At 31.5% G+C, this 26,476-nt stretch overlaps 1 protein-coding gene across 6 annotated transcripts in view; it reads left to right on the forward strand.

Annotated features, from left to right (window-relative positions):
- Positions 1-26,476, forward strand: part of Dph2 (Diphthamide biosynthesis 2) — a 58,185-nt gene that overhangs the window by 22,472 nt on the left and 9,237 nt on the right. For all 6 annotated transcript variants that reach the window (XM_085818780.1, XM_085818781.1, XM_085818784.1 and 3 more), the window contains 2 exons: positions 3,906-4,565; positions 14,485-14,664. In XM_085818780.1, the coding sequence (XP_085674906.1) occupies positions 3,906-4,565; positions 14,485-14,664 (840 nt within the window). The remainder of the gene's footprint in view (positions 1-3,905; positions 4,566-14,484; positions 14,665-26,476) is intronic.

The following is a 26,476-nucleotide window of genomic DNA, read 5'->3' on the forward strand; positions in this document are numbered from 1 at the left end:
AGTCATGTGGCGTACACATCAGATTTTTTTTTTCATTTAGGTTGCTATTGTAAATATGTATATATAACAAGATGATTTAGCCTCATTCTTTCCTTCTGTGAGATTAAATTCTGCCCATCATATATTGTTGCTTTGTTATTTACATATGAAATCTGGAAATGATTTCTGCCATACCTTGTATATTGTTATCTTTTATTTTATTTTTAATTTGCTGCTGTTCTTGTCCATATTACATAGAACGATGGTTGTCAGAACCTACTCCGAAGAGAGGTTGGACTTCTATTTTCCACCCCCCAGTTTTGAGGGAGTTTTGCGACCCCGAGAGGGATCCCACCCCACCCCTCTCCTCTCCCACCAATCCACACGAGAGGACTTTCGGCTCGCCGCATATTTAGAGTTTCACCATGCTGCACCGACACTATACATTTACAAACATCCATATCTTCTCCAGGATTTGAACCTGGGCCCTTTGGTGCTGTAGTAGGCTTCCCTAACCACTATACAATTTGGGCAACTATTTTTAATTTAATTCATTGTTTGAAATTAATGCTATTTGCATATCAGTACCTAAGGAAGTTGTTCATTGTTGCATAATATTTTGCTGTAGTATCTGGTCTTGTAATATGTTTTAATGTTTATTTAATGCCAAAAGTTTCAGAATTATTTTTTGGTTTTTAAAAGATGGTTCTAGAAGTAGATGTTCACCAAGTTATTTCTCACCTGCTTGAAATGTAAAAGCGAAATTGAGTAAGTCTTCATATTTAATGGGGCGTTAGAAAACAAGTGATACTCAAAAGTTAAATTACATTTATAGTTCTTAAAAGGTAAATCATTAAATAGCATGTTGGAACTAATAATAGTTAAATCCTCTTATTCAGATTTGCATTCTGATCTGTGTAAATATTACTCATCTATAAGTTTCATTACTTGGTTGAATTTGTTGAATTTGTAAGTTAGCCCTTACATATCTAAGAAATGAAATTTTTAGCCTCTGCAGAAGATTCCCCTACCCCTAAATATAGGATGTATCAAAATATTAATTACCTTTTTACTTCCTTGTACGAAGTAAAGGAAGTATTCTAATCTCGAAAAATTCTGGGTACCATATTTCAACAAAAATATCCATTTTGATCGCTATCGAATGCAATTTAAGGATGTTTTTGCTTGACATCTGTACGCAAGGACAGAATAAAGTACTCTTCCCCCCCCCACAAACAGATTATAAATTTGATTTAAAATGGATTCGGAAGAGATATTTTCATGACATCTGTACGTATGTTGTATGTATGTATCTCACATAACTAAAAAATAACAGCTTTGGAATGTATATAGGACTGCTATAACATGCATTTGTGCACCTCCCTTTTTGGTTGCAATGGACCACATCAAAAGTATATATATATATATATGTATCCACTTAATTACTCAACTCCTGTTATCCTCTGGTTAAAGGATTTTATGCCTTTAGTTTATCTGCATGAATATAAGATAATTTATAGAATTATCAACAATTTAAAAGTTGTTTAAGTGCGGCTAAGCCTAATTTTTGTTTGCATTTAAAACTTAGCAAAATAGTGAATTCAGTTTCTGCATCTTCAGCGTCTTTTTGCCGAGTGGGACCAAAAGTAAACTTTCAGTTTCATGCACCGAAAAATCGTTCTTCCTGCGTGCTGCCTGACTTGCTTGTTTTTGTGTAGAAATTCTAATTTTAATTGTAAAAGTTATTTTTTAATTGTTTTAATTGTATTTGGTGTTTTATATTTTTTATTGAAGATATTTTTATGTTTTATGTATTTTTTCTGTATCGCAAAGTGAGATCAGAATTAATTGAATGAGAAATATATTTCTAATGAATTTTGAAGAAATAAGTTTAAATGAAATGCTGAAAAAAATGTGTATAATTTAATATTCCATACAAGAAAGTGGCATCTGCATCAGAATTTTTAATATAGTGCAAAAAAAGTTCAAAATACAGATGTATCAGTTATCTGAAATGATCTAAAATCCTGACTTCCAGACCACTAGCAACTTTTTTCCCCATATTTTTTCATAATAAAATATGTTGAGTGTTTCAGTTCTAATTTCACTTTGGAACTAAATGAAATATTCCATATTGAAGAAGCAATAATTTATTTTCATAAATGTATATGATCAATAATTCGGCTCCTTACCTGCCTTTTTGCTAGCATACATTTCAAAGTAAATCATTACACTGAAATGTCATTGATTTTACACCTGCTGAATAATTTCTACTCAACCATAATCAATCAATCCCTGATGCTTACATTTATTTATTTATTGCCTTTCATCACTGTGTGATTATCTACACATGTCAGCTTCATGCAGTGATGTCTATAGAATTTTTTTTTTTAATTGTGTAACAAATAGCATAAAATTTTCTCATTATGCTTGGCAATGATTAGACTTCAGCTAACTGCACTGCTAAACAATAAGTGTGTTGTGTTGTCCATTTCTTTTTACTTGCTTATATATTACAAAATCATTCTAAAATAAATGTGAGGTTTTCATAAAGTAATTTTATTATTAAAATATTGATATTTGTGTGAACACAAACTACATTTAATAAAAAAAGAAAAAAAAAATGTGTTAATGAAAAGAAAGTTAAGAAAAATTTCTTTCCCGACGCAAAAAAAAAAAAAAAAAAAAAAAAAACCAAAAGGATGTATTTAATGCTGTTTGATTCAAAAATATTTGATTAATTACTTGGATAAATCCAGAACTGGTGTCAGCTCTAATACGGCCATACTGGGTGGCAGAATTTAGGGAGGGCAATTGTTTTTTAGTTTAGAGAATCCCTAAGCAGCAAAATTTTCAGAATTTAGGAAAGGTACTAGGACACAAATTTAGCGGCAGCAGAACTTAGGAAGAGAAAACTTCCTTTTTTTAGAACTTAGGAAGATGGTGCTTGGCTGCAAAATGTCTAGTGATGGCCCTGGATAAGCTTTAAGTAGATGTGGGAATTTATTTATTCAGTATTCAGATAAGACTTAAGCATGTGCAGGAAATAGGTGCAAGCATAATAAGTAAACTAATATAATTCAGGCTTAACTTCATCAGCATCTTATAAAAGCAAGACAGAATCTACTGGGACAACTTGTCTTTAGTCACCAGACTCTTGATACGTCACCAACAGTGCATAATGAACGCTTGCTAAGTTTTTTGATGATAGTTATAAATTTAAGTTTTCAGATATTGCAAACCAAAAATGAAGTTTTCCAATTAATGGAATTTGTGAAGAAATATGGAAAAGTAGTAATAAATAAAGATGATATAAGAGAAGTTTTTCATTGCAGTGACAATACCCCAATCATAAGTTAACTAATGGACATTGAAATCTGTGGTATGGTTCTAAATCCAGAAAATATCACTACTGATAGTAAAGAAAAGGAAAGAGAGATTGTTAAAAAAAAAAAAAAAAAATTCAATTGGCAATTTAGTAAGAATTATTGACATGCCAATTACAGGACTTGAACAGTGGAACTTCATAACTGAACTAGAAATTATGTCCATCTATAGAATTAAAGAGAAAATATTAGCACAAAAAATGAAGTAACTTAAACAACTTACGTTGAAAAAATTTTTAATAGGACAAACAAATAAATATTGAACATTTTTTGTAAATTTTGTTTCCCTTAGGGTCATAAATGCTTCATTATTTCATAAACTACTTTTTCATATTTTTAATTTCATAATTTGTACATGTTGTCTTACGAGATTTAAATTAATGCTCTAATATCCAGGAAGATCCAGAATTACCAAGTTCTGATCTTGGACTTTATACTGTAGTGTATAAAAGTTTGCAGCAAAATAAATATTTTATTGTACTCTATATTATGAATATTCAGAAATAAATATTGTTTTATTAAATACTTTTTCTTTTTTAGGTAATCTTGTTGGAAATTTAATTGAATACAAGAATATTACGGTATCTGAATTGGACATCCCTGGAATTACATCAGAATCATCAAATGTGACAGAAATGAATAAGGACTTAATTCAGATTAAAAAGTGTGGAAGAAAGCTTTTCATCCCAAAGACGAAAAATTTAAATAATTTCAATATATTTTATATAGGGGAACAAAACGAAACTTTGACAAACTTCATGTTATCTTTCAACCACTGTACATTTTATTCTTACTATCCCTTAAAAAAACTATTTCAGGTTGAGACCTTAGATGTAAATAAGCATCTTAGAAGACGTTATTACTACATAGAAAAGACTAAGGATGCCAAAATAATTGGCATTCTTGTAGGAACATTGGCAGTCTCAAATTATATGAATATTATAGAGCAGTTAAAAGAACTAATTGAAAATTCTGGGAAAAAATCTTATACTTTAGTGATTGGAAAATTAAATTGTGCGAAATTAGCAAATTTTCCACAAATTGAAATCTTTGTGAATGTTGCTTGCCGAGAATCATCTCTAATAGAAAGTCGTGAATTATATCAACCAATAATAATACCTTATGAGTTAGAAATAGCTCTCAATAAAGCTCGGGCTTGGACTGGAAATTATATTACAGATTTTGGTGAACTACTTCCAGGTAAAGGAAATCTTTCTTTGATTTATAAAAAGTAATTGGAAGTGGTAAAGCTTTATGCCTTCACAAAGATAAATATTCTATTATAGTATACTATATATATATAATAGTATGATTTGGGAATAGCTGCAATGCATTGACAATGTTTTTACTTCATTATAATAACTTGAAAATTTGTTTCTGTATAGATAAATGGATGATACTTGAAGACAGATGTGGCCTTTCATTACATAATTTTATTCCTTGGTAACTAATTATTAGGACATATATTCTTTTCTATTACATATCGTCATTATAGATGCGCTATGCACCCCAAAATTTAATGCAGCTACATTTTGAGAACAATGGACAGTAGCTAGTAGCACGTGTAAGCAGCAGGATGGCAAAGTAGAAAAAAGAACTACTTATAAGTATCAGCGATATTTATAGTAAAAAGTTTCTTTAATCTTATTGCATGAGATGCCATCTGCATTGCAGCTTGATTGCCGCATCACAATGTGACAGATTAATTTGAAAAGTTGCACTCCAGAAAAGTTTTTAAAAGCAATATTATATATAATTTCTACTTTTAGAACAAAAAAGGGAGGTAGCCTTAAAATGGGGAATAAAAAGTTACTTTTGGGACATTAAACTTAATTTTCTTTCATATATGATATCTTATACACACACATATATATACTCCTGTTTGAGAAAATTGCAGCACCATGAAGGAATTATGCAAACTGAACCAGATTTATAGGAAATGTAGTGAGGTAAACTTGCAAATTATTAGAATTATAAAGTGTTTGTGCATGCATGGAATGACAACCAGCAGCTTGTTCCATGTATATAAAGGACTGTAAAGTTGCATTGAAATCTATTTATCATCCTCTTTCTGTGGTAAACATTTAATTAATGGTCAGTAGGCCTTGTCAGTAGTGGAGGGTGACATGCAACTAGTGGAGTTTGAATGAGGCCACATCATCAGTATGCAAAAAGGTGGACTTTCGTATTGAGCAATCGCAGCCTCCATGCAGCATAATGCCACAACAGTGATGTGTGTTAGGAAGAAATGGACAGAGGAGGATCAAACAAGGTGAAATCCTGGCAGTGGAGTATGCAGAGGCACAATGGCATGGGATGACAGATAACCCCATCCACATGGCTGTGATGGTTCATACGGTGTTTTGTTGTCTAACTCCCCGGTTTGTCCCCCGTCTGCTAGAGCATGAATTGCATGCGAGAGTTTCTCTGCAGGATATCCCTGTCGCTTAACCACAGATGCTTCCAGCTTCAATGTGCATAGCAGCACAGTGTGAGCCATGCCCTGCAGTAACAGGTTGTTTTCTGCAATGTATCTCACTACAGTTTGGAGTACAGTGATGGAAGAGTACGTGTTAGACATTACAGAACAGAACGTCTGCTCCTACAGTGTGCTACCCAGCGTCATACTATGCAAATGCCTGGCATCATGATGTGGTGAGCTATTTGGCATAATTGTCGATCCCATCTTCTGCAGATTGTAAGCAAACTAAACAGGGATCCTTACATAAGGGAAGTTGAGAAGCCAGAGGGTCCTTCCATTCTTCAACACATTCCGAGTACTGTATTTCAACAGGTCTGTACAAGCCTTCTTTAGGGCTCAGCAGTTTTGCTTCTTCTATGGCCTGCTTATCCCCCAGATATCTTGCCCACTGAACATGTCTGAGATGTCAACTATTGTCAACTTACTCGTACAGCTGGTGGGGCACACACTAAGACTGAACTTTGGCATCAAGTCAAAGCCATATGGAATGCCATTCCCCAGGATTACATTCAGAACCATATGATTTAATACCATGATGTGTACAGGCTTTCATCGCTCAATGTGGCAGACACGCAGAGTACTGATTTCTGACGTTCTTTTTTTTTTTTTTTTTTTTTTTTTTTTTTTTTTTTTTTTTTTTTTGTCTTGTAAATTTGATCATTTATTTGTACCACTATCAGTGATATGTGGTTTCATTTTCAACATTTCCTTTATGGTGCTGCATTTTTCATAAACATTAGTATATATATATTGTATAATTAATAAATTTTTGATAATTTACACAATTTAATAAATTTTAGTTAACACTAAATAATTTATTTAAACCTCTGACTGGCACTGCATTTCACTAAGAAAATCCAAATTTTCAAGTTGAGGTGAAAATTTTAACATCGGGTTCTAAGTGCATTTAGACCTGAAGGGATCTCGACTATAAAATATACCCATCGAAATTAGGGATCAGGATTTTTATACAGTCAAAAGTCTTTAATCCGGACCTCAAAGCTACAAACTTTCTGTGCATGCGTCAACGCATAATGCGTTCATGCATGCGCATAATACGTTTAATGTATAAGGGACGGTATAAACTAAGCTAAAATTATCTATTTCAGTTAATGTTGTAGATTGCGTTATTCCTTAATCTTCTAATTGGATCTGGCTTATTATTTTTTGCAAACTGTTAAAGCAACTTTATAAAAGTAAGCTTGAACTTTCGATTATGTCAAAGCTACCAAAGGATCTACAAAGCGAAAGCATGTTCCGATGTCCATCAAGCAAAAAGTGGAATTGCTGCAAAAAATAGATAAAGGCATATCCTTTGATTCTCTAATCATTTCGAAATATGTTTATCAATTTCATGCTGCTCTGAGGGGGGGTTGACAGGGCACACAATGAACTGGAAGTTGATCTCTCAGCACTATCCTTCCTTATCTTCAGGGCAGATGTTTTTATTTCATTTGTCTTATAATTCCTTACTAAATGTAGTATTTCATCTCGATATAATCCGTCTTTGATATGATTTAAATCAAATTCCTCGTCATTATAAATATCACAAATACACATCAAAGAGTTTTCTGGTTGCAATTTTCTAATTTCGACTATGCGTAATGTATGCTTTACGCATGCGCGCGTTGAAAGAAATGTTTAATAAAGTAAACAAATAAATATTAAGCTTTTTTTTTTGTAAATTTTGATACCCTTTAGATCATAATTGTTCTTTATTTCATAAATTACGGTTTCATATTTTTAATTTTATAATTTCTGCATGTCATCTTACCAGATTTAAACTGATGATCTACGTATAATTCGGAATCGCCAAAGTCCCGACGAGTTCGGATTAAAGACTTTTGACTGTAGTAGTATAAATATGATGATACAGGAAGAAGTTGTGATCATTGGACATCTCCCCTTGTCATATGGTGATAATCTATGCTTTCCAGAGTTAATAAGTCATAAGATTAAATTTCTGAAAAGCTATTCAGTGGGCTATTCATGCTAATATAACTTTTTTGTTATGAATGATTATGCATATCTACATGTAGCGATTATGGTTGATGAATATACACGTATATTTAATCAAAAGGTCAAGTGAATGAACCAGCTAGATAGATCTCCTGATTTGAATGCCTATTTGAAGTCACTTTTCTAAAGATTTTAATACCATGAAAATGAACTTGGTAGAGGAAAGAATAACTCCATAAAACTCCCATCTTTCTCTCTATCACCTTATTTAGGGCATGAAATTGTAGTAGAACTCCAATCATCTAGACCAAATGTCAAAATTATTTAAATGTCCAGGTTATCTAAGTTTCTGAGTCAAATTGCAACAAATTTGTTGCCATTTTTTCCCCATCAGAACAGCAATTACAAATATGAAGGCAAGAGAAGCAAATTCCTACAGTTCTATCCTGTTGACTTTTTAAATACTTTTCATTTTATTCTTCATACTTCTTCTTTTTATTTAATCTTCTTTTATTTGTTAAAAATATATCACTAAGAATGGAAAAGGAGAAATTTAAATGAACATAAAAATGATAATGATCAGTTAACCCACATTTTAAAGACATAATTTATTGTTTTTCTTTCAGGCTGCAGCAATACTTCTAAATCTTATTTATACCTTTGTATTTTTCAAAAATGAACACAGTGTCCATCAAAAATATGTTAATGAGGGCCAAATAATCTCTCTATCTAGTGATGTTGAGTTTTCCATGGGCTTTTAGATATATCATTGTTATTTAGGGCCGAGAGGTAATGAGTTTTTACTTCATTAAAAATACAAGTGATACACCCATAGTTTTATTCATTTTTTATGCTTTTCACGATATTGTTGCGAAATCTCTAGTCATGGTAAGATAGCTTCCTCACAAAGATAGCTTCCACACTTTGGCATGAAATTTGCCCATTTGGCAACAAAATTGCGATATGCCGTAGATGGATGGAGAACCTTCTGGTATGAATTCTTACCAGTTTGGCCCAGAATGTTCTCGAATGCAGCCCAAATGGTATATAAATCCTCCCTTGCACACAGAATAGCTGTCAATCACTTAGTGCGTAGTCCATTAAGTTGATCATCAGTCTAGTCAGCTGGCAATCATGATCACAATGCCTTCATCTATGAAAAGCATTTTGCATTTACTGTATATGCATTTTTATTTTATTAGTGCGTTTAACTCCCATCTGTATTTCTGCAATTTTTCTTATATTATTATTAATAAGTTAGTGCGATTTATAGTGCAATATCGAATGAAGGAAAAATGCAGGTTATGCATTTGTTACAAATGAAGCTAAATTTCGTTAAATGATTGCAGCAAGATGAAACAAGAAAATGGCTTGTAGTTTAGGCATTGGTAAAAGTGAGTGCAGAACATTGGAGGAAGAATAGGACAAGGTTATTGCAGTAATCTTCCTTGGTAGGAATAAGGGGCATTATATATCAAACAAACCTTCAGGTATATTTTAGAACAAATGGAGAATGATGAATCTCTTACTCTTATGGATGCTTGGAAGAAATTTACAATCTTAGACTGTGTTAAGCATGTTGGACTGTCATATACTCAGATTAAACAATCAACACTCAGTGCATGCTTAAAAGCAATATGGCCGGATGCTGCTAAAGATGAGAACGATAGATTACCATAAGAGCATGAATATTCTCAGATCACTAAATTGACCCAAACTATAGGAGGAGAAGGTTTTTGAGGATTTAGCTCAGGCAGATATTGGAGAAATAATGACTGACGAAGAACTAAATGAGGATGCGTTAGTTAACATGATTCATGAAACAAATAAACATTATGACAATGATTCTGATGAAAAGTAATCTGAACCAGTTGTGTTCACAGCAAGAGTCATCAGCATAGGACTTGAATTGGGAAGAAAATTAGGTAATCATTTTTTACAATATCACATGAATGTTGAACGAGCTCTCCAATTCCAAAGGGAACTTAGTAAGTGCTTAAATCTATACAAGGAGGTTTACAAAGATTTAGCAAAAACAATCTAGGCAGTTGTTAATCATGGATTTCACTACAAAGTCTTATCGCTCTGAGATCTTCCCTAATTCGTTAACCATTGAAGCAGAATCTGATCAGTAATGCTGAAGTGATGAAAGTGACATCATACCAATTAAGAACAAAAGCCTAATAGCTCATGCAAGTGATGACGATTAAACTTATAATAATTTTTTGAATGATCTTATATTTTCCTAATGTGAAATAAATTAAATATGTACTTCTATTACCTACATATATTTGTTATTTTATGAACAAAGTATAACTTTATTTAAAGATGTCTTACTTTTGTTTTATGTAAATCAATAACTACATTATGCACATTTAGTGTGTTTATCGTTTTACATAGCAAAATCCAAGATTTCGTTTTACATGGTTTTGTGCGGAACCTATCTTCTGTGTAAATTGAGGAATAGGTGTAGTTATAATATATTTTTGAGAAATCGGCTGGTTGAATTTAGTTTGTGACATGAAACACAGTAATTATAAGACATTTTTGTAAAGTTTGGTATTAGAGAATAGTTTGTTTATAACAATATGATATGGAAAAGATGAGTATTGAAGCATTTGAAATCATCATAATCTCTGAAGTAATATTACATCTGAAGATTTTCAGTTTGTATAAAAGTGTGCTGCACTAAGAGTTTGTACTATTTATTGCTAAAATGTTAATAATTATAGGGATACTTTCTGATTATCCACAGAAAAATATTAATGAGGGTATGCACCATATCGCCAAAAAGTACTTATGTGTCATTCCAGGTATGTATGTAGCATCTCTCTAGACAGCTTTCTACTTCTCTAGGCATTTTCATCAATGTGACTGCAAAATATGGCCTTCCTATAGAAATTTCAGCATTTACTATAGTAGTGGATAGTATATTGCAGCTTTCATCGTTTTCAGTGAAATCTCTGTTTTCCGCATATATAGAATGTTACATGGCTTGCTAAATGACATCATGCACTCTTTTTCCATCTCATTTTAGGATGTTGGTGCCAAGTTTGTGTAATTTTCTTATGCTTTGTAGTGAGAACAACACAAAAAGCTGAGATAACAGTAACAGTGCTCCAAAAAATGAGAAGTGTTTGTTTGTTGTATGGAAACAGAAGAATGTAAAAAATTAGGGAGCACTGGATGCATCGTTTAAATAGACATTAAGATATTCAGCAAACGTACTTCTGTTTGAAGTCAATGAGTTCACAACTTTTCAGTTGAGTGTAGATAATCAGAAAGTACTGCTATTAATGTTGTTCACAGTTGATAGTGGAAATTAAGAAATACTCTGCTTTACTGAATGAGATTAGCATTTTGTGTCAACAAGACTGTCTCATTTCTTGCCATATACTGAATATTGAATTGTTTTGATCAGATATCTTACATGTATGGCATACTTTCTAGAAATTGCTCCTGAGATTATTATTGGATTTCAGATTCTTTATTTATTTATTTATTTTTTAAAGGTGAGATTTAATTCCTTGGTCCCAAAAAAAAAATATGTTTGAGTTGACGCTTCTAAAGTTCTCGAAAGACAGAATTTTCAACCGACAAGATAGAGGCAAAAGTTTATGTAATAAAAGTGTAAATTTATTTTTAAATGGAAGAATATTTTGTTTTATCACATTATTATAGTTTTGTATACTTCCTCTCCCCCATATGTATGTTTCAAACTGCCTGATGATATTTAGACTGTTGAATTAAAAATTTTGGGAAATAAAGAGTAATGTGGTTTTAACGTTAAAAATATCTTAAGGTTAGTTTTTTATTTTTAGCTTACCAAATTGCCAATTTTTACGAATACTGGTATTTCATGTGTCATAAAATCTTTAATTTATCTTTTAAATCAAAACTTTATATCGCTTAAACAATAGAGCAATTTAAAAGCATTAAGTATTTTGTAGCAATGTATATTGCATTTAAAATTTTTCTAATTGATATTATTTGTAATACATTTAATTTAGGTGATTTATAACATACCAATCTAATAATTTTTATAAACATTTGCATTATTATTTGTAATCAATGAAAGTTGTTGTGATGTTATGTGATATATATATATCTTAGCACAGAATAATCATTTGCATGGTATATAGCAGGAAAGGCCAAACTTCAAGATGATAGAAGCCACATGGTAGATTTTATGAATGTTCGAGAGCCGCAAATCCAAATTAATCATTTGCATGGTATATAGTAGGAATGGCCAAACTTCAAGATGATGGAAGCCGCATAGTATATAGTAGGAATGGCCAAACTTCAAGATGATGGAAGCCGCATGGTAGATTTTATGAATGTTCGAGAGCCGCAAGTCCAAATTTATATTGTTTCAAGAATAATGAAACAGGTTTTGAATGTAAAGAAACTTTTGAAGTAAATTAATGAATATGTTATTAACATGATTACATATAAATATGAATAGAAACATCTTATATCTACTGTTTTGTGTTTAGAAAAGTTAAGTTCCTAGAAAATAAATTGTAATGCTTGTATCGAGCAACTGAGCATTTTCTGCACAGGTAGAGAAAGCAAATATTTTCTTAGGATTTTCTTTATACTTTGTCGTTTATAATTACTGTTGTTTTATTTTAGTAGGAGTAAAATGCATCAGAAGCATATTCATTGGTCTACAATTATATAAAAAATTTTATTTGAGTAAATTACAAATCATTATTTAAAAGAATATATATATATATATATATATATATATTTTTAACTCATGGGCAGTACAAGCGTTACTTTTAGAACGAGTAAATTAAGTGTTACACATCAATGTGCACTGCAGAGAAACTGTTCTTCAAGAAAAAATATTTATTTAAAAATAAGCTTATTAACTTTTCTAGGCTTTTGCTTAAAAAGTAATTTTATTTCTTCACACAATGAACATAAGACCAACATACTGAGATCATTCGAATCTTTGGATCCTAATCTAAGGAAGCGTTAAAATTTTTTTCTGAAAACTTTATAATAACTACTTTTACTGATGCCCAGTATAAAAGAATCCCCCCGCCCCAAAAAAGAAAAGAATACGATTGCAGTTTCAGGGGTATTTACATAATCAGTATCTCTCATGAAAGCCGTGACTGATACACTATTTCAGCGTAGCATCCAATGGAATTTGCCAGAAGTTTTTAGTAATCAGCACACTGTGCATTATTGAAAATTCTCTAAACTATCTACAAAATCATCCTGATAATTTTTGACATAGATAACGAAGTTCGTGCACATCATTAAAAATTCTTGAAATTATCGCTCACATTGTCCTGATAAATTCGGACATAGATAACTAAGTTCATGCTCATCATTGAAAATTCTCAAAACCACCTCTTGAATAGTTATAATAATTTTGGACATACAATCCTATTGCTAATAAATCTACTAATTCATGCCTACTATATAAACAGAGAGATATTCCATATGTCTATCAGCCAAACTCTTCAACCTAACTGTTTAATTTTTAGCTGTTTTTCAAATGCATAACAAATCAAAAATAATGTTACAGAAAGAAAACATACCTGTCGCTATTATAATGAAATTATTTCACAAATGCAAATGTAATAACCTGAACATGTAACTCTTCATATTTCTGTGGACATGCGCAGATGTTAGATGTGGAGGCCTTCTGCAGCGCGGCAGAATTTAAATCATTGTAACCAGTGATTCGTCCCACGAAGTATTTGAGCATGCACATTTTGGCGAAATAAATTATGATCTCTGCCTAAGATTACCAAGAAATTATTACAAAAAATAGAGTTTAATGTGGGAAAAGTGTTACTTAAGCATATTATTGTGAATGGTTGTGAAATCTGTGAAGCAATTGCATAAAAATGCTTGACTTGCTTAGAAATAGGAAATTAATTTTGAAAGAGTTCCGCAGAAAATTGAGACAACCAAGTAAGAGGTCCTAACAAGTGAGTGGCTGAAGGTTCACTCCAAAAATAAAATCCTCATAAAATTCTTCTACCAATTAAAAGAGTTCTGTATGGATTGCAAGACAAAACAGGTTTCTTCAGCAGTCGCTTGCTCCATTCAAGGACTGAATAAAAGTAGTACCCTACAACAAATAGCAAATCTTCCAGGTGAATCACAACTGTTGTGAACGATGGGATCACAAGAATGTAAGAAGAATTAACTTGAGAGAAAAAAAATATTAGGGAGAATAATTAAATAAATATATTAGCATTGTGTTTCAGATTAACTTCATATTAGTGTATTCCGATGACCATCACCTATTCAAAATGTAAGAAAAAATGGAATAGTAGTTATTACCAGAAATGTAATTATTTATAATTTTATGTATTTGTTGCTCTAATGATAAGCCAGCAGTCAACAGTTTGAAATCTATCAAATTTTTACATACATAATATCAGAAATTAGTGATTAATAAAGAAATGTGGCACTACATGAATTTTATTTCAAATTCCATTTGTATTAAAAAAAATAAACTATATTTATTCAAAACTAGTTGCGTTTCAGATGACAAAGGATCACAAATAGCTCGCGAGCCGCAGTTTGGCCATGCCTGGTATTTAGCAACAGGTTTTTAATTTTTAATTATTAATAAATGTAAGTTCTTGTATAACTAAATTAATATTATTTAAACTTTTATTTCTGAAGTATATCTTTTTGGAACAGGTGCAGTAAATTTTATATCATCTCCACAAGGAAAAGAAATAGATGTTGATGTATCACTTGTTACTGGTAAAACCCGTTCTCTAGGATTAAGTGATGATGCCAATATTCAGCCAACTACAGCACCAATTCTTGCCACTAGAGATGAGATGAAATTATCAACTATTCATTCTCAAGCAGCAGGTAAAGGTGTTTAATTAATTGTTTGCATTTCAAACACATGGAATTTATTCTTAAAAATCTACATATTTTAATCAAATTACTGAAGTTTCTGTATTTAATTCTTTGTGGCAAAACTTTTAATGCATTTGGCAGTACGTGAATAAGTTTCAGTTATAGATGTAGCAATATACTAAATGCATAAAATTCACTGCAAACTTGCCTTTGGATCATCATACAAATTTGGTAAGATGTATTAAGTATCTAGTTAGCAATTAACAGTTCTTCATTTTGCCTAGCTGATGAAGCTCTTGTTTCAAACTGCAGCCGATATTCACCCAAAATAAAAGTTAAAATGATTTATTTCTTAATATTCTAATAAAGTAATTACTATTTATGTATTGTTCCTTGTTTTTATTTGATGATCATTCCTGTAAATCAAAGGTTCCCAAACTTTTTTTTTTTTTTTTTGTCCCATAAACCAGATATTGAATTTTTCTGTTTTCGTAGACCTCTTCCTAAGCATTATTCTAAAACCAGTGAGGCTGTTTAATATTTATACTTGAGCATTCCAAAATAGAGTAAAATCCCAAAACTAAAGTTTCACTCAAGATATTCAGAAAAACTCAGGTGAAAGCAAAATGTATGGAAATGTTGTGTGACAAGTGCAGAATATACCCAACAATGACAGCTCTCATGTGAAATTTTACACTAGCTGAGTGCTTTTGAAATGCTACCCTAATACTGAATTTAAAAAAATTCGTCAACTTTAAAAGTGTTTTTACAGCTGACACAAAGCTACTCACTTTGATAGGGCTTATTGTAGAGTGGGAATTTTTTAATTAAAAAAAAAATTGTGAAGTTTTTATTCTTGTACTTGAATGCTTATTCATGTACATGAATTAGAATACTTATTCAGTAATCAAAATGGCACAGAGCAAACTAATTACATAAAATTAGTATACACAAAAAAAAAAAAAAAAAAAAAAATTAAGTGAATTTAAATGAGAGGAATGAACCTAATACTTTGATAGAAGATTTTTTATGTTTGGATTCAAATTAGTCAGGCTTAACCTTAAATCTCCTTGGCCACTGATTTCCAGTCTCTCTCTCTCCTTTTTTTTTTTTTTTTTTTTTTCGGTAAGAAGAGTGGCAATTGCACGGAAACCCCTTTCCATAAGGTATGAATGTGTAAAAGCTATCAAAAACTGAATTTTGATAGTTCATAATGCAGGATAAGTAACAAGTATAGCTCTTTAAAGTCAAAATTGCTGATATCCTTTTTTTTAAACTGCATATTAAGTACTTCATTAGTGCTTTATCCACTCAGTTCTTATAATATGACATCTGATTCTTCAATGTCACTGTATGGATTGATTTCACTGTGTTCCATAGTCAAAGCATCCTCAAACCCGGTTTTAAAGTCTGCGTGGAGAGCATTTAAATGTTGAATGCAAGCCAAAACATCATCACTCTGACAGTTTGTCTGTAACAAATTGGGAAAATTGGAAAATTTCTGCTGTCCAGTGCTTTCATCAAGCTTTTGCTTCATTAGATTAATTCTGGCAATAAAAGCTGTAATAATGAACTTAGTTTTTATCAAATTTAGATTGCAACCTTGTAACTGCAATTTAACCTCATTAAATTTAATAAACTAATCTGTTAAATAAGTAATGTTTGCTTTCCATTTGATTAAAGTTTCTTTTAATATGGGATTCTCAACATCCCAAAATTGTAAAACAGTCTTTAAAAAAAAATTTAAAAAAAAAAAAAAAATCTTGCCAAGCATAAGCTTGCATACTTTAGTATTAAGGAGTAACTGATGGCTTTTTGTCATCTTTTTTCTCTTCACATAGCTGTGCAAATAACCTAGAATAAATTGCATTGCTCAGAATTATATTTAATGCCTTTAGAGTGAATTGAAGCGATTGATGCAATCTGCCAGTTAGATTTTTAGTAACTAAATGTCGTTGATGGAAGGCACTATGATTTGCAAAATGCCGGGTACATTTTGTTTTAAATAGCTGAAAAAAACCATGATGGCTCCCAAACATGGCAGCTGCTCCATCAGCTATTACTGCTGCTATTTGATAAAGCAGGGTGTCTGAAACTGTGGGTCGCGACCCCCTTGAGGGTTGCGGGACCTGCAGCAGGGGGGTCACCAAAAACTTTAGCAGTTTTTATAATAATTTTACAATTACCAAATATTTTTACAGCATGTATCTGAAAATAGATAAAGATAAGACAATACAGACAAAGAAAAACAGAAACATTTTGGCACATTCTAATATAAACGTTCATTTTCCTTGCTTTGCACGTGACGCTGTCATCTCGTCTGTTAGTTATTTAAAATTTTCACATTGTTCTATGTCTTAAAATTAGAAATTAAATGACCTAAAACTGCAATAGTATATTACGGTACTAGTGAAAAAGTTGACAGTTTTTCTCACGCATGTGTCGGATTTGCGCAATACTTACGGGGTCTCACAACATTTTTGTAAATATTATAGGGTCCTGGGGGGGATCGCAAAAAAGTCTCAGTGATAAAAGGGGGTCGCAACTGGAAAAAGTTTAAGAAACTCTGTGATAATGGGATGGCTTTTTCCATGAAATAATCTCTAAAAACATTAGATCTTTTTCCTTTAGTGTTTCCTTTAGTTTCTGAGTGGTTTTTTCATGGATTTCTTGGTCCATAATATAATAAATATATGCCAATAATAGTGCTTCATTACCAGGTAAAGTTTACTCATCCATTTGTATGGATAAATGTGTAATTTGCTGATAATTACACAGAAGCTTACAACATAATCATTTATTTCATCAATACATCTTTGAACTATGTTGTAAATCCAAGGAATTCCTTTGCGTATAGGTTTGTATAGAATAGTTTTTAAATACCTTTTCAATGGCTACCAAAATTAGCTGTCCTCCAATAGTATGCAACTTTCCTGATTTTGCTATTAAGTAATGAGATATTGTAAGATGCATGCAAACCATCATCATCTCTTTTTAACATCTAAGCAAGTATACTATCCACTGTGAGTCTCAAGTTTTTCTTTCAGTGTTTGAAAGTATTTTAAATCTGTGTTTTATCAGAGTGGCACCTTCTTCATATGATTCTCCATCTTGGTCTAAAAAATTTACCTTATACAAAAGTGTTTAAACAAACTTGCACAAAAAATTATACAACTTATACAAAAAATTAAAAATCTCACCTTATGTCCAGCACAAAATGTCTTAATTTGTTCAAAAGGAAATGGAACTACTTGATTATCTGAAATTTTGTTGAGCTGATTATAATGCAAAATATTGCATTAGTTTTTAAAGAAGGGTACTTCATTCACCACAAAACATAAACAATTCACAGAACTACCTTTGTTGTCATATTTAGACATGTCCATTTTAAATTTTAGAAATTACACAGGAATGTAAACATAGTCTGTATCTTTCTGCAATCAGAGGAACTACAAACAGAGTATTTTCTAAAAGAATAGATAAATAAATTTACTTACTTTTCTCAAAGTTCAAAGAAGATGACTTTGAATCACTTTATCTTGTATGTATCCAATTACCTGTTTATATTTTTAAAAATATTTGCTTCCTTTTTATCTTCTCAAAATTCAGAAAGCAAATGCAGTATATGTCTCTAATACTCATATTGTAATTGCAAGTGGACAAGTCTGTGCTGCCTTTGCAAATCTCTTGTATATGTCTGGACAAGCGTTGCGACTGCACGTATGGGCATTATGCATTGCCCCTGGTATCAAATGTGCAAGTTTTTACTAGTTACAAGGACTGTGATCTAAAGTGAATAGATACTTAATACAAATTTATGAAATATACCTAATTAACATGTGCCTATTTATGTAAGTACATGGGTACAATCTGTGTTAGGTGCATTATGGCACTTAAAAAACATGTAAATTTTGTTGAGAACCTGCTTAAATGGGATGCAGACTTGTGGACCTCTATTTACATCTTATGTACTCCTATTTTTTTTTTTTTTTTCATTTATATGAATCCCTTACAGGTTGGAATAGACCTCTAATGGTTCAATAAAGTCCACTTTGGGAATCTATGTATGCTGTAAATAAACTCTGTTCTCATAGAACCGACACACTTGTGCCTTTTGGGACAAAATATTTATTTGCAAAACTAAATGATTATATTCTTTGTTGTATATTGTCAGTTCTTGGCTGTTGTCAGCCAAAAACCGACATTAAAATAAGGGTAAACATTAGTTTCTTGCCTTATATATTATAAAGGTTCTTAATCTGCATCATTCTATGGTCTGAAAAACTATTGATCAAACAAATATTAAATCCTTTGAATCGATAATAAGTTTTACAAGTTACAGAAATTATACGAGTCTTTTGATGAGTATTCCACTTGAAAGTCTCTGTGAAAATTTATACTTTTCTTTTGCATCCAAGGGGAGTTTCCTCTATAAAATTCAATGCATCAGTCTCGGCATTTTATTTTTGTGCATTGATATGACCAATTTATATGGATTCCAATATCTTTATTAATCTACAGTAATTGATGTGCTGATCAAAGATCCAGAAAATATGCTTATGTTGCATTGCTGAAAATTGGGGGCTTTAAACTTTTATACTGGCTTTTAACTTTTCCTTAACTACCTTGGTGCCGGACAAAACACTCAAAATAAAAATCATAACAAGAACAATCATATGCGTTAGTACAATAGGGCACGTTGTGAAGCCCACTAGGGAAAAACAATAACACCAAATTCAATAAAGCTCCATGTTTCTTAAGAAGCCTCCCGGGTCAAACAAATGGAGTGACATGACAGACCCCCCCCTCAAATAAAAATACACAAGATAAATACACAAATGCAATTAAATTTTAAACATACATATTTATTGATTTCTAGAATAATATAACATAAGTTAACTGGGTAAACTGATCAATTCCCTACCATAATAATACTATGCAAAATAACACAGAATATCACACCATATTACAGCTTACGTTAATTAAGTTAACATTTTAAATTCCTACAGTATCATAATTGTGATACTAATATTTTACTCATTTCATTTTTGACATAAAGTATTAATGAAGGTAATTTTCTTTAATAATGAAATTTGCAGCGTAATGATTAATTAATTTTTAAGCAAATTTAACTCTATGATATCATATTTAAATTTCAGCAAACATTAAACTGGCAGCTCTAGCCTGGTTATTAAGAATAATCATTACGGTAATTCAAAATAAATAAAAAATTTTAAAAAAGTCACTCACAGATTTTCTAGAACATATAATCCTTATACTCACAGAGAAAAGTCTCTTTCCTTTTCGTGAATTCATCGCTTAGATTTCTTCCGAAACATACAATCCTTCTAGTCACAGGGAAAAGTCTCTTTCCTTTTTGTGGATTCATCTCTTAGATGTCTTCCAAAACACACAATCCTTCTACTCACAGAGAAAGTCTCTTTCCTTTCCTTGAAGTCACAACTCTGTTGCGGGAGGTAGTCAACATAACTGGTAGATAGGTGAACCTTAGTAATCCAAACCTCGACTTTCATATTTTCCTTTGACCTCCGAAGAACCGTTGTGAAAACCCGCACCGTGCTGGATACTCCTTAAAGATTTAAAAATGATTCGCCTTCAATGCTGCGTTCATAACAGCAGAGAGTTTGCAAGGAATAAAGAAGAAGATACCAGAAGTAATCAGTGCTAAAAGTTGTCTGTAAAGTACTCTTGTAAATTATCACTTTATTTTAAATCTTTCTAGAAGAAAATTCTCTTCTAGTAGCCTAGTCAACACAATCCCAACCCACTTGGGCTGAAGCCAACCACAGGGCGAAAGCCCCCACGCACTCTTACGAGACTTAAAATGCTGTAACTCAAATCACTCCATATTGGACTCCACTCTGAAATCTAAATCAACAGCTGGCGCTCGCCCCTCAAGGAGGAGCCCTGCCGCCGCTTTCTGCTTCTCCTTTTCCTTTTTGCTCAAAATCAGAATCAAGACTTCATACTAAAGACTAAAACTTCTTACATGATGCAGGCTCCGAAGTAAACTCGTCTCTCTGGCCCCGGAAATTTCATAGGCTAACCAAAAAATCATAAAATTAAATCTCACCAATCCCAGAATTTTACTTTATTTTTAACTGAGAAAATTACACCCCCACAACGAATCAAAACAAGGCAATCCTGACGTACTCTGGGAAAAATGTGGGAACTAGACCCCCCAGCTAACAAGCAGAAACTAGCGATAAGAAAAATCCAATTACCTAAGCTTACAACAACCCTCACTGAAGGGAAAATTGCAACTATAACAAAGCGAAAGCAAGTGAAAATGAGAAAGCCGATTTACGATTTTCATTTCAGCGCCATTAGTAAAAAGGCCACCAGCAAAGAAAAGCGACAACACAACACCCTAACTGCTTCCACTGTTAGTAAAAGGCCATGAACCAAGTGTCTCCTCGCAACGTTCCCTGTCTTTGTTACATTTCAGTTTCAAGAACTACCAGCTAAATAAGACTTCTCAATAATTTAAGAATACTCTTTTTACCAGATTAAAATATACATAAGTAAAAATACTAGAATAATGATACTTAAAACAAATATTAATATAATTAAATAAGTAGACCATCGTCTGTGATGAAGAATCAAAATGAAGTGAAATTTATCTTCGATTGATGAGGAAGTGACTGTGTGTTAGTAACTTATGCTCACTATGATCACTGAAATACATGAGCAGTTTGGAATTCTGGATAGCTTCTATTTCTGTACAACTGCTTGAAACTCAAAAAATGATAAATTCAATTTTCCTGAAATCCACTTTAAGTGATTTGTAGCCTGTTTAGCCATCTTTTCCCAGAAACCAACATACCATGCAGCTTTTTAATGATAAACTGTTAGGACATTCTGATGTTTAAAGAGAAATTTTACGGTGGTGTTTTTATCTTCAAACATTTCTTAAAAGCTGCACTTCCTTTTTGCATTATCAGAATACAATTTTTTGTGAAGTCTACTACATTTCTGGTATGAGATGGCAGTAACTTTTTTAGAAGCTTGTATGAATGTTTTTGTTGATAAATTTTCTTGTCAATGAATTGTTTTGTACCTATGCTTGTAGAGAGAAGATTGCAGCCCATTTTTAATTTCTCTTCTTTTTTTATGTATGCTCTTTTATGCTCTGTGAATTTAGTGCCTGCCATTTCAAATGGGTGTGCATCTCTAATTTGATCTGGAGGCAGAGGGGCTGTGTCTTGAGCATAGGATTTACACAAAAGTTCTTACATGAATTGCAAGTATAAAAAATGCTTTTAATTTGTTATCTGCTCTTCAAAACTCATTATCTTATCAACATCTGTCAACACTTCTGCTATAGTAGCATTTGTAATCAATTCTTTTATGACTTCTTATAATCACTAAATCTGTGTAATAAGTTCATAGCATAATAGCAGTTACAGCCGAAAACAACGCAAGACGAAAACGTTGTGCTACAAAATGTCGTGGGCGAAAACATCGCGAAGAAAAAACATCGCAATTCTAAAGCATCATAGTACAAAATATCGTTGTTGAAAATAAAGCGGTTCAAAAACTTCGCAGTTTAAAAACATCACGGTCGAAAATATCGTGGTAAAAAATAAAGTATCTACAAATCATCGCATGACCATAACATCGCAGACATGCTTTTTTCAGGCTTTCATAATTGTAAATGGGTATTCTCATGATGATTTGTGGGCGCAAGATGGAAAGAAGGATAATTTTTACTTTCGTATTTTTTATTCACTAATAAATTTTTGCTGACAAAGTAACAAGGAAACTGAAGCATAGAAAATTAATGCAACTTATAGCACTTAATAGAATTTTAGACCGACATAGTTAACTAACAAAGGTCATTAATAAATCATTTTTATAATGTTTTTACTGGTAATTTTTCATGAAAAGTATAATCTAAAAAAGATTAGAAAAAGGAAGGCAAGTAACTGCATAACCTTAAATATAAGAAAATTGCTAACTTAATTATGAGATTATATTCTTCACTTTTGTTTTAATTTAATAATCTTATAGTGAAAATTATTTCTTGTGTTGTTTCAGTTTATTCTTAAAGTGTCATTAAAATTTTCATGCACAGCGTGCAGTCAGTTACTTGAATGTCAATTTGCTAGTTATGACGAAAGTTAGCTATATAATATTTCAGTAGTGTTTGGATTTATTAGATTATGCCAAAGCACACTACGGCTATCTGCTTAAGGGGTGGGATTCCTTTGTGGAGTATATTCTCAGGAACTAGTTCATATGCACAGGAAAATCACGAATCTTCACGCAGCTTTTTTTTTTTTTTTTTTTTTCCCCTCGTTTTCGTTTTTGTTTTTTTAGAAATAATGTATACTTGCAGTGCCTGGCATACCAAAGGCCCCGGTCTCAAATCTCGGAGAAGGCATGGTTGTAACTGTCCATCCCTTCATAGGAGTTAAAGGTGGCCCACCTATTTGGTTCCTCCATAATAAAGTGACCATCACTTCTTAGTAGTGGCCAAGCCGAAGTCGGCTGAAGGCCCGTCAGTGGTAAAAAATAAAAAATGGTTTAAAAAAATTATATTTAGATATTTAAGCACTTAAAAGTATTTTATTTAATTTTTCATATACATTTTATTCCAAAATTTCGTAGTTACTTATTGCACTTACAGTGACCAACTTCCTAAGACAATTTTTAATGTTTTTCTTCCATGTTTCTTAATTTTCAGAATATTTTAATTTATGCATTCCAGAAATCTATAGCGAAATTAAAATTTATATTTCTGAGTGAGATTCTATTTTGTGGCGATTCTTTGACGTCGGAATTCTTTGCCTAATAACTTTGAAGCGACTATTTTTTCTTGTAAATATTTAATTAAAGATAAAATTTAACGAAATAAAAACAAAATCAAATTTCCCTTAAATTTTATTGAAGGATAAAAACTGCTTGTATTTTACGTTGACTTTTATTTTCAGTGATTGAAACGTTTCAAGTACAATTTTTTTGTACTTAAATGACAAATTATTTGTAATAAGAAAATGTAACTTTTTATGTATTATTTTAAGTGTTTTTTAAACATACAATTTTGAATATCAACCATAATTAAATTTTAAATCCGAGTTCACTTCGTGCATGATTATTTTTTAATTAAAATAATCAGAAAGAATATTTTTTCAATAAAATGAAAGTCTTTAGTGTTCTACGCATTCGACTAAAAGTATCTAACACATTTTGGGAAAAGATACTTTTAAAGAAGGCATGTTTTCCATAGTTTACGTTTTAAATCAAACAGGAATATCTTTTTCATCTTTATACTTCATGGAGCTAGCCATTTCTTATACTTTGATATGCGTTCTCTTTAATGGTATGCGGAAAAAATGTCACCCGAAAAAAAGGGATGTATTAGTTAATTAAGTAATGCTAATTAAGTATGTTATGATTCATACCATATATTAATACTTGTATATACTCGAATCACATGCTTTTTTCGGAGCACTAGTTTGCTCAGACTCCCTCTTTCTTGTTCAGTTAATTGTTACAACATGTTTAATTTTTATATAGTGACGATGGTGTGAGAGTGTGAGAAGTTATATATAGTTCTTATTTATTTTAAATATTGTACTCATTCATTTTTGTAGTCTTTATTACATTGTCCTTATTTATTTTGGTAATAACCATGGTTTCTTTACTGATCCTGGGACTCAATTATTTTAATGCTTGTTATATGTTAGTGCATATTTCCCACTGAAAATATAATACAAAATTCTATTAATATACGTCTTCATGTTAAACAGCTTTTGGATGTAAGAAGCACAATTAATTCAAATAGACTCGTGAATCTATGAATTTTTTATGAGCAAAAATTTATAATTTTACATGTGATATAGTGCAGAATATAAAACACAAGGATGTACAAGTTGCCAAAATATAAAATCTTTAAATGAAAGGAAAAATACTCTTTTTGAGGAGTTAAATACATTTAACAAATGCGTTTGAAGAAAATGATTTTGATGCTTGAAATCTGAAGAACTAAATTCTGACAATTTCAAAAACATCTTAAATTGTTTAACCCTTTCAGTCCCAATTTATTTGTTTGTTTCAACTGACTTGATTTTTTTTTTTAAATTTATTTTTGGTAATGACACAAAGGACATTGGCAGAAACTGACAGTCTGTCACTAAGCCTCTATAAGAAAAGTGCACGACAATTTTGTAGTGGGGATGTTAGAAATGATGCCTACTACCAGTGGGACATTAACTATGTAGTAAATTGATGCGTGTAATTCACTCTAGGCTTCTTTAAACATCTACTGGGACTTATATAACCCATTGGGACTGAAAGGGTTAAGGGAGAGAATTAAATGCTATATTTCACCACACTTAAAAATTTCAGAATATTGATTTATGAGTTTTTTACAAAAGTTCATTTTTTAATAAATGATTTAGTTTCGCATTTTATATTTAGTTATTTTATTCACAAAATGAAAATTTTCTTTCATCTATAGTAGTATATATATTTGTTTCGAAAGAGAAGTGAGAATCAGGGTTTGGCTGGAAACTGTAGCAATCTGTATGCAAGACGAAAGCAATTAGAACTTTTCGGAAAACTAATGCTAGAAGCTTTTAGTTCTAAGTATTGAGCTGAAAAAGAAGCTAAGTGGCTGAACTCGGGGGGAGGAGGGACGAGTTACAGCTAATTTTACTATTGGGGAGAGTCAACCATGGGAGCGAGTGTCTCGATCAAGCTTAACTCCTGAGGATCTGTCTCCTCTTGACGCTTAAGGCAATTTGGTTAATAAAAGACAGCTGAAAATTGCGGTCAATACTGATGATGCATCACGTACAGACAGAAATAGCATTTTTTATCGTAGTATTTGTTTGTTTTACAGCTATCGTGCAGTTTAAAAAGAGAACCCAGAAAAGTTTAGTTTAGAGTTTACCAAACATGTTTAGATCAGCCTTCCTTGTTTGTTTTTGATAAAGCCCTTTGTATTTATACACACAGATTTATTTAATTAATATATAATTTCATCAATGAATTATATTAAAATCTAGGTCATTAGTGAAACAAAAATAGATGACTCAATACTAGAAAAAAGATTCAAGAATTCTGAGAAAATTCAATTACTTATGAGAAAATTCATAATTATCTGATTGCTTTATAATTCTACATTTCCTATGAGCTATAATTTTATAGCAATTCTTAACCATTACACTTAGTAATATATTAATCGCAGAAGCATTTGACATTCATTTAAAAGAAATTCAAAACAATTTAGAGAAACTACTATCTTCTCCTTTTATATGTGTTAGTTTTCAATAACAAGAGGATTTCCCAAAGCTTTTGGTACAATTTAATGGAAAATTAGAGCACAAAATTCAGTTCATATTTTTCGTACCAAAATCCTAGCGCTATTCCCCTTCCTTAAAACATTCCCCTTCTATGATGAAACTGAAACATTCGAAGTTTATTGCAAAAGGAACGTTCAAGGAGAAAGTGATTGTATCACGGGATCAATGCGACATCATAAATATTACTATAATATATAGGTATATTATTATAATATGTAATATAATAAAGACTAATAAATATGGACAATATACAAAATGAATAAGGACTATATGTAGTCCTCTTATATACGCACCATCACTACTACACTTTATATAAAAATTAGTCATGTTGCAATAATAAAATAAAAAAAAGGTTTTTTTTTTTTTTTTTAAGCAATCTAGCACTCAAAGAAAGCATGTGATTCAAATATATACAAATATAAATACAGTCAAAAGTCGTTAATTTGGACACCCATAATCCGGAATGATCTATAATCCGGACCTCAAAG

This window comes from Stegodyphus dumicola, chromosome 6 (assembly GCF_044657685.1).
Source record: "Stegodyphus dumicola isolate Sdum_Otavi_A_Nest chromosome 6, ASM4465768v1".
Classification (NCBI taxonomy): Eukaryota; Metazoa; Arthropoda; class Arachnida; order Araneae; family Eresidae; genus Stegodyphus; species Stegodyphus dumicola.